Source organism: Sesamum indicum, linkage group LG6, assembly GCF_000512975.1.
Source record: "Sesamum indicum cultivar Zhongzhi No. 13 linkage group LG6, S_indicum_v1.0, whole genome shotgun sequence".
NCBI classification, from domain to species: Eukaryota; Viridiplantae; Streptophyta; class Magnoliopsida; order Lamiales; family Pedaliaceae; genus Sesamum; species Sesamum indicum.
In genome coordinates, this window is record NC_026150.1 from 19,602,784 (window position 1) to 19,616,165 (window position 13,382).

The 13,382-nt window shown below is 34.8% G+C and overlaps 1 protein-coding gene across 1 annotated transcript; it reads left to right on the forward strand.

Moving 5' to 3' along the window:
* On the forward strand, positions 223 to 13,266 carry LOC105165161 (AP-2 complex subunit mu). The gene is made up of 13 exons (XM_011084066.2): positions 223 to 512; positions 4,602 to 4,779; positions 5,163 to 5,253; positions 5,937 to 6,031; positions 6,169 to 6,258; positions 6,338 to 6,386; positions 6,529 to 6,667; positions 7,895 to 8,011; positions 9,448 to 9,538; positions 9,612 to 9,754; positions 11,161 to 11,275; positions 12,569 to 12,613; positions 12,690 to 13,266. The coding sequence occupies exons 1-13, from the start codon at positions 430 to 432 to the stop codon at positions 12,768 to 12,770; spliced, it is 1,317 nt and encodes a 438-aa protein (XP_011082368.1). The 5' UTR covers positions 223 to 429; the 3' UTR covers positions 12,771 to 13,266.

Consider the following 13,382-nt stretch of genomic DNA (forward strand, 5'->3'; position numbering starts at 1 on the left):
AGTATTCATTAAAGATCTTATAAAATACAAAAAGAATTTCCGACCACTTCTTGTCTGTTTATCCAATTTCAACTATTTCCAACTATAATTGTCAAACGCCAATTGCTTCTTTAATAAAATTCATTTATAATCAGCTCAAAAACAGCACCTTACAAATAAACATTTTTATGTTAGGGAAGAATTAATAATAAAGAAGTAAAACAGTCATTTTCTAATTTGATTTTTCGTCTTATATCCCCGCTTTTAGGTCCGAGTCTTAACTCATCCTCAGTTAACAATCGTTAGAAGCGAAGCCTTCACATGAAATCCCTCCGGTAGCAATTGGTTCGATCATTTGCTGACCGATCAATTGGAAATCCCGAGCGGAGAAGCAGGTTTATTTTTTATCTTAGTGGATTTGAAGGCTCATTTTAGATCTCGTCGGCAGCGATGCCCGTGGCAGCTTCCGCTATTTACTTCCTCAACCTTCGCGGCGATGTCCTCATCAATCGCCTCTACCGTGACGACGTCGGGTCGGTCTTCATGTCTTCTCTTTGTCCATGTGTTTTTATGTGTGAAGTTAGTTTTGATGCAGTTAATTTTATTTCGTGGTTGAATGATTGGTAGTTGGGATACCGAGGTGAAGTTTGTGAACTGATTTGGTTGAACTTTTTGGTTTCCTTATGTTGCGCATGTTTCGGAGATGACAGAGTGCAGAGATAGGATATGTTTAGAAGCAAACAAGCAAGAAGTTTGTTTTTTTTCTATTACTAAAATTTTGGGGGAAAAAACAACTGAATTTTGGCAATATGTAATTTCTTGAAAGCAAAATCGCTTGGTAGAAAGTATATGGGGTTTTATGTGCCTTCCTTCAGCTGTCGAGGTTCTAAGAAAGAAAAATGTGATGGTTTTGGTTTTGTAAGATGAGCAAGCCATTTCGATGGAAAAGTGGGTTAAGTGATAGTTTTGTCGTCTGAGCCTTAGTGCGTAGAATATTTGCTTTGTGGGTCTTTGAGAAATAAATAAGTTTACATACCTCCTCTTGATCGAACTGAAATCACTTTTGGGTACTTCATACATTTGACCTTTTAATTGAACTCAAATTCTATCCTTTCTCGAGGTTGATTCTGACTAAATCCAGAGGAAAATTGTGAAAGATATATGTTGGATTTGCATATGTGCTGCCAGGAGCAGATCTTTGTTGTCTCATAAGTAATTCCATTATAAGACACAAGTAGTAATACAGTTTGGTGGTTCTTTCTGGAAACTATTTTCATTTGCCTTCTACCAATCATATTTTACATAATGCTTACAGAAATAACCAGCCATCTTCTGAAAACACCATAGAGACCTGCAAGTCTGCCACCAACCCTTGAACCGGATGCCGGGGAACATAAACCAAACAACTTTTTGTTATTTGACATTTTTGTTACCAGATAAAGTCTATGAAGTGACTTATTTCAGAAAAAAAATATAAATTACAGGCTCCTTGAAGTACATACGCCACAAATATGTGATGTTTTTACATATAGGTTTGAGTATGTCGATAGCAACTCAAACTGTAACATAAGTAGTCCTCAAGATCGATAGTGAGAGTGCAAGGCCATGTTACTATATTACACAGGACATGTCTTTAGGAATCTAGAACTTAGGGCCCTACTCATTGGTGGTGATCAAGGAAGGTGTGCATATAATATTGTTAAAGAAAAAAGGTCTCAACCTTATTTTCATATCCACCATCTCATTGGTGGTAACTGTTGGGTTGTTGATTTAGTTTCCACCTTAAGTTATGCCAACTATAGGATATGGCCACGATAGTTTGCAACCTCACTGAAACAAAAACAGCTTATTCCTAGTTTTCAAAAGACTGAATACCTGAGTTCTAAAGTTACATCTTAGTGTTAGGCATGGTGAAGGTGGAAACTTAAGCTGGACTCAAACATAAATATATTTGCCACTGAAGTAAATCCTTTTCATCACTTGCAACTCATCCAGAAAAAGAACAATTTACTGGCTTAGAGGGTATTTGGCTAAAGTTTATCTAAAATATCTTATAAGCTCCTATGTTTTAGAAGTTGTTTAAGAGTTTAAAGATGTCCAATCTTATTTTAAAAATAAGTTTTAGAAGTGTTTGGATAATTAAGATGTTATAGCTTATAAACGTTAGGATGTTTGGCATAAAAAGCTCCTTATATTGTAATAGTCACCAAAAGGCCATCAAACTATTAGAATTATGTAAGTAGATACTCTTTGACACATCAAATCTATTTAAAATTATTTTGAAATATTCTTATAAATATATACACATACTAATATAGCTCCAAAAAGAAAAACATTACCTTACAATTTTTTTACAAAAGTTAAAAAAGTAAAAAATGTCAAAAAGTTATTATCCAAACTTTGAATTAAAGTTTACATTTGTACATTGCACTCTAGTTGATTATTGTTATAAAGATACCTTCATTTGATATATAAATTTTATTTGTATTAATTGCAATGTTCATTTTAATAGTATGCGATAATGTCTTTGAATCTACAATTCTTCTGTTTCTCTTGTTTGACCGTCATAAATTATTATCAAATGGATGGAATATTTTATCTTATTCCATTGCATGAAAAAGTAATAAGAATTCTTTAAAATAATCAATAGTACACATTCCACATGTTTTGTGTAGAATAAAATCATCACAAGTATTTCACTAAGCAAAAAAGAAGTGGTTTATTTCCTTACCAATAAAATCAAGGACTGGTCTGCAATCAGAGTATTGCCATGTCAGGCTAAGAACCACCATTGGCAACTGGCTGATAATTGCTAGTTCTGGAATTCGAGTCCTTGCAGTTGAATATAGCTGGAAAATCCAACGGTTTTCAAGCATATGGTTGCTGGAGAGCAAAGCTCAACATGACAACATTTCAGGGAGAAGTACAAATTATGTGGTCGGCAATGGCTAAAGTCTTCAGCTCACATGTTTGCCTTATCATGTCTAATTTTCCCTGTCGGGAATTTCCGTAAAAGCTGCTTTCCATTCCATTGAAGACTTTAGGCATCGAAACTTGGCAGATATTGGCAGTGAGAAAGTGAAAGAGACTTGTTTTGACTGATAGGGTTAGAGAGTGTGGAGAGAATTCTTCTGCTGTGCAAAACAATATGTCAATTATGTGAAGGGTAAAAGTGAAATACTAATAAAATATTGAGGGAATTTATGTTGAAATCAAAAAGCTTAGAAGATCTTGCTAAAATGTTGGGTTGAGCTTATTTCCTTTTAAGAGTTTATAAGCTCTTAAACATCTTATTTGAGGATATTATAAGCTCTTTTAAAAAAACATTGCCAAACAGCTTTGTATAGCTTATAAACTCTCAGTCTAAAACATGTTATAAGATGCTTTTTACACCCTCTTAGTTGACCACCCAATGGAGAATCATGATTTTCACTCACAAGTTTACCACATTTCGCTTCATGATTAATGGTGGCCTTCAGGTTTTGGAGCCTTATCTACAATGTACAAACTCAAATCTTCACTTCATTTTACCATAAGGGCCTTCTTGATCTCTCCGCATGATATCCAGAAATTGTATCAAACTGAACATGAGTAGTCCCTATTATTCTATGTTCTCCTGAATGTAATAAAGTGTAGCCCCTTAACAAGATCAATTACAAGAAAATGGAACATACTCTCCTGTTTACGAGTATTACCCACTTTGTGATGATTATGCACCATCACCCACTTTGAACCATGTACGTGTAACTAATGTCCTTACAAACAGAAAGGCTTTTGTTTAGTTGCTCTTGTTTTCTCCATCCTTAAACCTCCAGCAAACTGTTCCCTTTCTTTTTCGTTCTAATTTCAGTAAGGATGTTTTCTTTTAGACATCCATGTGTCATAAGTCTTTTTGGTCCTTTATAAGTTGTACTCTCTTTAACTATCTCAGTATCTTCGTAAATCTGATTCTCTATGCCAGGATTACTTTCAGTATAGTCCTCCACTAGTTTAAACTGATCAACAAAGAAGGTTTTTCTTTCTGTTTTGCCACTTCATCCGTCTCAGGGATTGATTTGATATTCTTGTGCTTGAACTCCTGTACCGAGACCCTAAATCATAATCCAAGGTACTTGACTCCACTTTCCCACATCCAGCTTGTGAGACTTTAAGTGATCTGTGATTGGCAGCTGATTTGAAAGGGAAAGCTACTTGGAGCATTGTTCTGACTAGAGGAGAAGATAAAACGAAGTGCCTTCAAAGGTAGAAAATACGAGTCTCATATTGATTAATTCTATCAAATAAAATGATCAGAAATAGTTATAGAGCTGAACCCCTTATAGAAAAATGTTTGAGACTCAGATGTTGAAAATGCTTAAGAGTGTAAGCCTAACTCAAGAGGTTGGACCATTTAAAGATCTGTGACAAAAGTCGTGACACTCCAGCGACTAGATCAAGTGCATGAACCATGGAATGTCTTAATTGCCTATGTTTCATGATATTAAATTTTGATGTGGTTCTTCCTCCGCTTTGGTTATCGTTTTTAAGTTCATTTACACCTCAGTTAATTGAAATTGCTGTGTAAAAATCATTGTATCATCAAATTTTACAATCTTATTCATTTTTATGTTGAAACTAATCAGAGGCAACATGGTGGATGCTTTCCGGACACATATAATGCAAACAAAGGAACTTGGCACGTGTCCTGTGCGACAAATTGGGGGCTGCTCTTTCTTTTATATGAGGATTAGTAATGTGTACATTGTGATTGTGGTTAGCAGCAATGCCAATGTTGCTTGTGCATTCAAGTTTGTTGTGGAGGTAAGCTTAATGTTTAAGCTGATTCTGAATTTCACGATTTCCTTTATTAACTAGACTAGGTTTCGGGTCTTTATGGGAACTCCTCTTTTGTGAAACTTGTTTTTGGTTGGAGATTAAGTGAATACATGCTGAGTAGGTAACATAAGGAACATCTGGTAGTTTAACTAGCTTTATCTCTCATGTTTCTAGTTTCTATTTCTTCAAGATTTGGTTTAATTAATTTCTTCCTCCTCTCCCATTCTGGAATAAAATTTGTTAGATGTTGTTTTGCTCACATTTTATGCAAAGGCTATCTGTGCCTTCTCTTTCTTCATATACAAGTCAAATTCATTTTTAGATGTTTCCTTTGGGTCCTTTAATGCTTTTTATCTGATTTATTGCAGGCAGTTGCATTATTTAAATCTTACTTTGGAGGGGCTTTTGATGAAGATGCTATCCGAAATAACTTTGTTTTGATATATGAACTGTTGGATGGTATGCCAACTAGAGAATATTTAGTAGATATTTTCTTGTCAATAGAATTTCTTCTTTGTTTGACTTCTATATTCATAAAATATACTCTATTTAATATTTAATCAGTAAATGCTGTCAAAATTTCACTTCCACTGAAGAAGCTGGCGTACATGCCCCCATCAAGAGTATAAAAGATATGCCTGTCTGCACCTGCTCCTCTTTTGGAAAGAAACCAAAAATAGAATACCTATCTTTTAATGCTGTACATCTAGCCATAGAATATGTTGAGATGTTTAGTGTAAGGAGTATACTCAATTTTCGTGTTTCTGGGAAGCTCTTCAACCTAGCTTACCTTTGTTCTCCAAGCTAATAATCTACAAGATGAAGCCCTTGACTATGCATCTTAATGGGAGTTATATCAATCATCCCATGTGTATTATGTTATTTGGCAGAAAATTGTTTACAAAGATTCGTTCAAAGTGGGTGCACAACCTGATCGAATGTCCCATGTTTGCGTATAGATAAGTGCTACTGTATCTATGAGTAAGACTATTTGCTTCTAGTAGTTGCGGGACAAGTGTTTGCAAGCACTTGCGCCTTTGTTTTTGAACAACATAGAGGAAAAGAATAGTAAAGTATCTGCATGCAGCCAAATTGACTGAAAAGCTGGAAGAAAGTTTGATTTTCTGCATTTCTCATTGCAGAAATTATGGATTTTGGTTACCCTCAAAACCTGTCTCCTGAAATCTTAAAGCTCTACATAACTCAGGAAGGTGTGCGATCCCCATTTTCATCTAAGGTTAGATTTTGCTCAAACTTGCTTATAGCTGAGCGATAAATAGGAAAACTGTAGTAACTAAGAGGTATATGTCATAATTAACAACAATATGGGTGGATTATTAACCTGACCTCTTCCGTGTATGAATAACCAAACAGCCTGCAGACAAACCTGTTCCAAATGCAACTTTACAAGTTACTGGTGCTGTTGGCTGGCGCAGAGAGGGGCTTGTTTATAAGAAAAATGAGGTGTTCTCTCTAAGTAACTGCACTATTATCTGATGTTTTTCTTGTGATTGTGCTGCATCAGCTTACATTTCTTTTACAGGTGTTCCTTGATATTGTGGAAAGTGTTAATCTTCTGATGTCTTCAAAAGGTACACCAACTCATTCATGGTGAAACTCTGCGGTTGATTCATTTTTATTTGTTACTTCTTTACCATTTGAAGTCAGCAGCTTATTGTTTATGATCATATGAAGCATGCTGCTGTTTATCCATTTAGCATATGGCTTTTGTAGGTAGCGTTCTGCGCTGCGATGTCACAGGGAAGATTCTTATGAAGTGCTTCCTTTCTGGAATGCCTGATCTGAAGTTGGGCTTAAATGATAAAATTGGCCTTGAAAAAGAGTCACAACTTAAGTCCCGTCCTACTAAGAGGTATCTGTGCATTCTTTTGCTATCTATCAACACAAGCTGAAAAGCTGGCTGAATAGAATTGACTTCAAGAAATAATATTTTAGTAACAGCATGGAGGTGTAAATTTTTTACTTCCCATTTAAAGAAGAATCAACTAGTATAGTTTTTGTAGCTTTTCCTTGTTCCAATTATGCTCTTGGAGGACAGTTAAGTGCCATCATTCATGAATACTGCCAGTTTCTGACTCATAGGCAATAAACTGTAAGTTTCTTTGGTTTATCAAGGCAGTAATGAATATGAAATAAATACCACATTAAAGCAATTTCCCATTGAGTCCACTGTTATATGCACTATCAGTATTTAGATGGTTTTGCCTTACAGACATTGCACATTATCAAGTCTAGTTCTTTCATTCGAGTTTTTTCTTTTTAAATCTGTCTTGCTAAAATTTTGTAAATCATTCATGCAAGTGCAACACATGCAATAACAATTTAAGTGTTTTCTTGGAGTACCTTTTTGCATCTAGGTACTTTTTCCCCTCTCTGGTTTGACATATAATTTATATATTAAGGTTGCATGCGTGGCTGCCCTGGTAACCCTTTTATGACTATTTTTTCCTGTTGTCAATGTGAATCCAGGACTTGTGAACATGTTATATATCATGACATTTATATTTGTATCAATTGTTTAGCTTCATGACTTTGATCCATATTAGTGGGATGGCGACGGAACATATTCTTCTGTACTTATTGCTTTTTCACCAATCTGGACATTTGTTGCCTTGCTTGTTACTTAGTATTAACTTTAATACTTTTGCTTTCGCAGCAGTTAAATGAAGACTTTATACTTTTGTAATATACTTCAGTTTGTTGTGACTCTTCACTTTATATTCATAATGTTTAACTTTTTTCACTCTTGTCCTCATAACTAGTAGTTGAGCATATGCTGTCACATTAACATATTGAGTGGAAGTTTTGGAAAAAATATGTTCATTTAAGAGCCAGGGTCTTATTTTAGGACGTCCAGAAAAGCATATAGCAGCAATGGAGTCAGGAGGGAGTAGTAGTGTTTGGCTACAATATTATGTCTGCTTCCTTCTAGTTTAGCAATTTTCTAGCTGCAGTGTACATCTCTTATTCTGTAATTTTCATATTTGCTTTTTGCTTGATTGTTCTTCTTATTATGAATCATTTCATTATTGTTTCCCTATTCTTGTCGATAACATTGTTTAGTTTTGTTGCCTTGCAGTGGAAAAACCATTGAGCTTGATGATGTTACTTTCCATCAATGTGTAAACCTGACAAGGTTCAATTCAGAAAAGACTGTTAGTTTTGTTCCTCCAGATGGTGAATTTGAATTAATGAAGTAAGCAAATGTTCCTACAGAGCTAGTTTCCTTATTTTTCTTTTGACAACATTTCGTGGATGATAATTTACACGTGAACATCTTTCTAAATGGATTTATGAAGTACGGTTTACAGAAGAACATGTGCAATAGAAAATTGATTACATAAACTGGAGTACATCCGGTTTAAATCTACTTCTACAGTTCAAAATTATACCTAATTAGGAAACATTTATAATAAATTCGGAGATTTTTCAAGTTTCTTACATTCCTAAGGGTATTTTAGATGAGCCTTACCTTCCTTCCATGCAAGTGTTAACACATTTCTTAATACACTTATTGCTTGTGTCTACTCAAGGCTTTACTGACCACTGAATTTGTCATGGTTTCCTTAGTTATTTTCCACTATTTTTTCATAATGATAAATTCAAATTGGTGATGGTGGGAATCCCCTTTGATTTTCTTATCAATCTTGAAGGATTTCCATTTTCAATTTATTCTGTAATTTGTCCTAGCTTGGAGCAAAGAGGTTTCCCCCAATAGACTGGCCACCTTTTCTTATTATTAAAGTTGGTGCTTTTGGGGAAGCAGTACTGAGTAACACCACGAAGTGAGCATATGATATATATGAATTGTCATAGAAGAATACTGGACTAGCTTGCCGCCTCAAGTAATCTTGTGTAGCAAATTGGTCCATTTGGTAATTGGATGTTGATAATGACATAATTTCTCAACCACTGACCTCGTCTAGCTGGAAATATATTATCATATGTAATGGTGTGGCCTGTTGAACTCTTTTCTGGATCTTTGCTTACCAATGTTATCCTTATTGGCTATAAATTGCTGCTAAACTGTTTCTATTTCCCCATGAATCTATCACTTTTGGCTAAATCTCAATGTCATTAATTTTCTATTTTTGTGTCTGCATACCATAAGAATTATTTCAGTATCATTTTTGTGATAAGTTTCATTAATAAACCACCTGTGCCTAGCTGGCCCTTAAGCATAGACTCTTCCCAGTTTAATAACCTGAACATCAGTAAAAGGGATGGGGATGTGGTCCTGAACCACATAAATAGAAACCGAAAAACTAGTGAAAGAAGGTAATTCTATTTCGTACAGCTTCAATATTTCTGCAATTTGACTTGGGACCTCCAAGCACTATAGAACTTTTAGTCATAGGCTGCAGTTATGCGATTGAAACAGCTGAAACTTTTTATGCATCATCCTTAGAAGCTGTAATGGATCTGAGGTTGCTCCTAATTGATCTTATAATCTCTTGTTATGCCTCTTAAATTTATAGGTTCTGCTTCAAGTGTTAAATAGTAGTAACACTATGATGACATTGTAGCTTTCATGGTGGTCCAATTATTTTGTTCCATGTGTAGCCATCTATTAGAAGTGCCTGAGCTTCCATTTAAGTGCTTCTGTTATGATTACAAATGCCTTTGCCATAGGTATCGTATCACGGAGGGGGTCAATCTTCCTTTTCGGGTTTTACCTACTATCAAGGAATTGGGTCGGACACGTATGGAAGTGAATGTAAAGGTTAGTCATCTTATTTCATTTTGCTTATTTTTGTTGGTAACTAGTCACATCCTTGCGCGCTTGTTAATTTTAGGTGAAGAGTGTTTTTGGGGCAAAAATGTTTGCACTTGGAGTGGTTGTTAAGATTCCAGTACCAAAACAAACAGCAAAAACGAATTTTCAGGTGACATCCGGCCGAGCTAAGTACAATCCTTCTATTGACTCTTTGGTCTGGAAGTAAGTTGTTCTTTTCATGACATTGTCTTATCCTAGTACTTGGGTGGAGCACCTTTTCTTCTCTCACCCAATTTGTTTAGTTTGTACCTTGGTGCTATCAAACCAATATATTTTTTCATTTGATGAAAATGATTGTTTTAGTTTTTATAGTTAGTGTTGTCGAATCACATACATTTTTTATTTAAATAAGATTAATGATTGTTATGTTTTATTGATTGAGAATGTGATTTTTTATTTAAATAAAATTAATTGTTTTATGTTTTATTGATTAGAATTGTTACTGATGTGATGTGACATTATAAAAAAAATTATATTATTAGTTTATAAAATTAATGATTGAAATTCTTTTATATGTTTGTTAATATATAAAAAAAGTAATGATTGAGAGGATGAAGATAGCAATACGGATAAAAAAAATGTTTTCACTTTCATTACCATTTCAAAAATTGAAACTGACCAAAAGGGGCATTAGGTTCAGAGAGGAAGTTTATGATTAGGTGCAGAGAAGAGAAGATGACAAACAAATAGATCCTTTGAAAGCAGGTGATCCAAATGAATAGATAGAGAAATTGATGGTTCCTTTCCTAAGACACTTGGCAGAAGTCTTCTTACCATTAAGTAAGGTTTCCTTGGGGGTAGAGGCAAGATGATTTCTTAGTAATCAAGACAAGATGTACATTATGCTTGTTATGAAAAAAAAAGGAAGGAAAACATTATCTGGAACAGCTGTTACGTTTCAGGTAATTTTGTGAATGAAACTGGACAACTTCTTAACAGAATCAAATCACATAGTGCTTTACAACTATGGCGCAAGGACAGTTATCAACACAAGTTGTAGTCATGTTTCACACTTGGACTTATAACAATGTGCTCATGAACATTCATATTCATATTTGTCATCCCACAATATGTTAAAGAAGTTCCTTTCCACACGCAGAGAGTGCGCTCTATGTTGTATCACTTAAGAAATTATTTCTAAGTTCCTGATTTCATTAGCTGAAAGAGTGCTGCACCCGACCATATCAATTTCTTGCTGTGGCTTCTACCTATGTTGTTACGTTATTCTGTGTTTTTATCAAGTTAAATAAGATTTCAACTTACATCTAATGTTAGAAATATTACATTCTTACTCTCAAACAGTTATGTTCAAATTCAACATTCCCAAAAATATGTTCAAAACGTTAAGTAGAACAATAAAGTGTCTTAACATTCGCAAGAATAAGTTAAATAGAAAGTAAAACGAGTGAACACTCACATGTTGAGGACATTTATAAAGTAAATTACATAACATGGAGTAACATACTGAAAATGCTAGAAATAATTGGTTATGTTACATTGGAAATACTACTTGCTTCCTCTTACTTTAGGATTTAACTTGAGCTATTGGCGTGCTGTGTCCTTTGCAGGATAAGAAAATTTCCTGGACAAACTGAGTCAACATTGAGCGCAGAGGTAGAATTAATCTCCACAATGACTGAAAAGAAGTCTTGGACTCGGCCTCCAATTCAGATGGAATTTCAGGTGCCTCACTTCCATAATATGTTTGTAGATGTCTTCTTCAGTTGTCAATTCTTTTAAATTTGAGATCTTGGCAAGGACCAGCTGAGCTTCTTTTTACTGAATGTGGTATGAAAGTATAGAACTTGGACAAATCTGGAGGTGAAAATTTTGGGGTTAGGAGGTAGATTGTTATCTGTGAGCAGCTGGGAATGGGGACTGTCTGTGGACATTCTCTCATGGATTTTCCAAAAACCATCAGCAAATAGATCATTGATTAGTTTTATTGCCTTCAGAAAAACTATTGCTTTAGAACACAATAAGAATGCAGAAACTTATAGTACGATTTTAACTAAAAAAATGCCTGGCATCGTATTAAAGTAAAATAAGAAAAGAGAAAGAAAAACTATGAACAGAAAAAGACAGAATTTATCTGGACGTCAAGGCTATTTTAGTACTGATTCATTCAGGACTGTAATCCTGGCAAGGAGTAACTTCATTACATGACATTTGCTGGAACGGAAACAGTCAATCCATTAACAAGATTAATTTTGTGTGGGAAGTTTCTCTTACAAGGTTTAGCCTGTCATTACCAACAGATGGGAAATACAGGTGATCCATGTCATATACATAGCATTAGATCACACAGTGCCACATTATTTGGTTTTCACATTTTAGTAGTATCCTTTTTGCTCTGTAATGCAATGTTTTGTTTCCTCCTCCTCTGCCAGCTGACCGGCTTTCTTTGTCCCACTTTACTTTCATATCCTTATATTTATCCTCTACTTGTACCAAATTCCTTATGAGCTTGTATTAATTAAGGGTAAAATTTTCAGATTCGAAGTGGCATTAACCTAATAATTTAAGACACTACATGTTGCTTTTATGACCCTAATAAGCACTGAATAATGCATTAACAAATAATATTTATCCAAATTATATAAGTAGAGAGGAAAAAGGCTAAACTTCCTATGAACATAAACGGAAGCCCTGTTTTACATTGCAGGATTTTGGAGGATTCAGTATGATCTAAAAGCTTAATTTGGGTGGAGGATTTAACTAAAAGATTTCAAATGACTTTATATTGAAAGAATTTGATCCTGGTATTCCACAAAAGCTTAGTTCAAATGAGAGTTGAAAGTTTGAAATTCTTTATAATATGATATTTATCCAAAAAATTCGAAAGATCTATTATTAGGAATTTGAAATCCCTACCTTTATATCCATAATACAAACGCAATGTAAAACATTTTGTTATTGTAGTTGCTTTCCACTTGAATTTTCGCCGTCTCAGAAAAAAGTTTATTTGTGTGGCAGGTTCCTATGTTTACAGCATCTGGATTGCGTGTTCGTTTCCTCAAGGTACTCTAAGTTGTCCATATAGTAATCCTTATATTTGAGAAATGGATTTCTTTACCTGCAACCCGACTTTCTGCAGGTGTGGGAAAAGAGTGGGTACAACACAGTTGAATGGGTTCGTTATATTACAAAAGCTGGTTCTTATGAAATTAGGTGCTGAGATGGCTTACGGGTGTCATTAGAGGTCTGTGCAAAGAGAACAAATTGCCAACACAAGTAATCATGATCTAACCACATGACCTCATCTTGCTCTGGGTTGAGGCATCTTCTCTTTCTGCGTCTTGTATTCTTCAAGGAAAAGGTTATTTGTCGAATGACAAAATACAAATAGAAATTTCAGGTTAATGTTATTTGTGAAGGCCTCTGCGTGCCGCTCTTCAAAGTGTGAAATTAGTTTTTCAGATTCTGTTGTAAAGTGTCGGAATTCTTAAGTAGGTCTGAGAGAGAGCTAGCATTAGATGAGAGCCAGATTTCTGTTAATTTCTGACACAATTTATTCCTCTTATTAGTTTGATAGTGAGTGTGAAAATCAATGAATTTTGTTGGAAAGAAATGTTTTCGTGGATGATTATGAGCTGTGGGACAACCGCTCTAAACTGTAATATTCTGGGGATACAATATTTTGTTTCCATCAAGTTCTTTTTCTTTGCTGCAGCTGATGCAAGAATTGGTATTGTTGAGTTGGTAGATTATAGCTTGTGTATTGTTCCAGAGTCACATAAATCGAGGCCAGGAGAGAGACAGAGAGCGCAGGTGCGGCAAATAATAAACA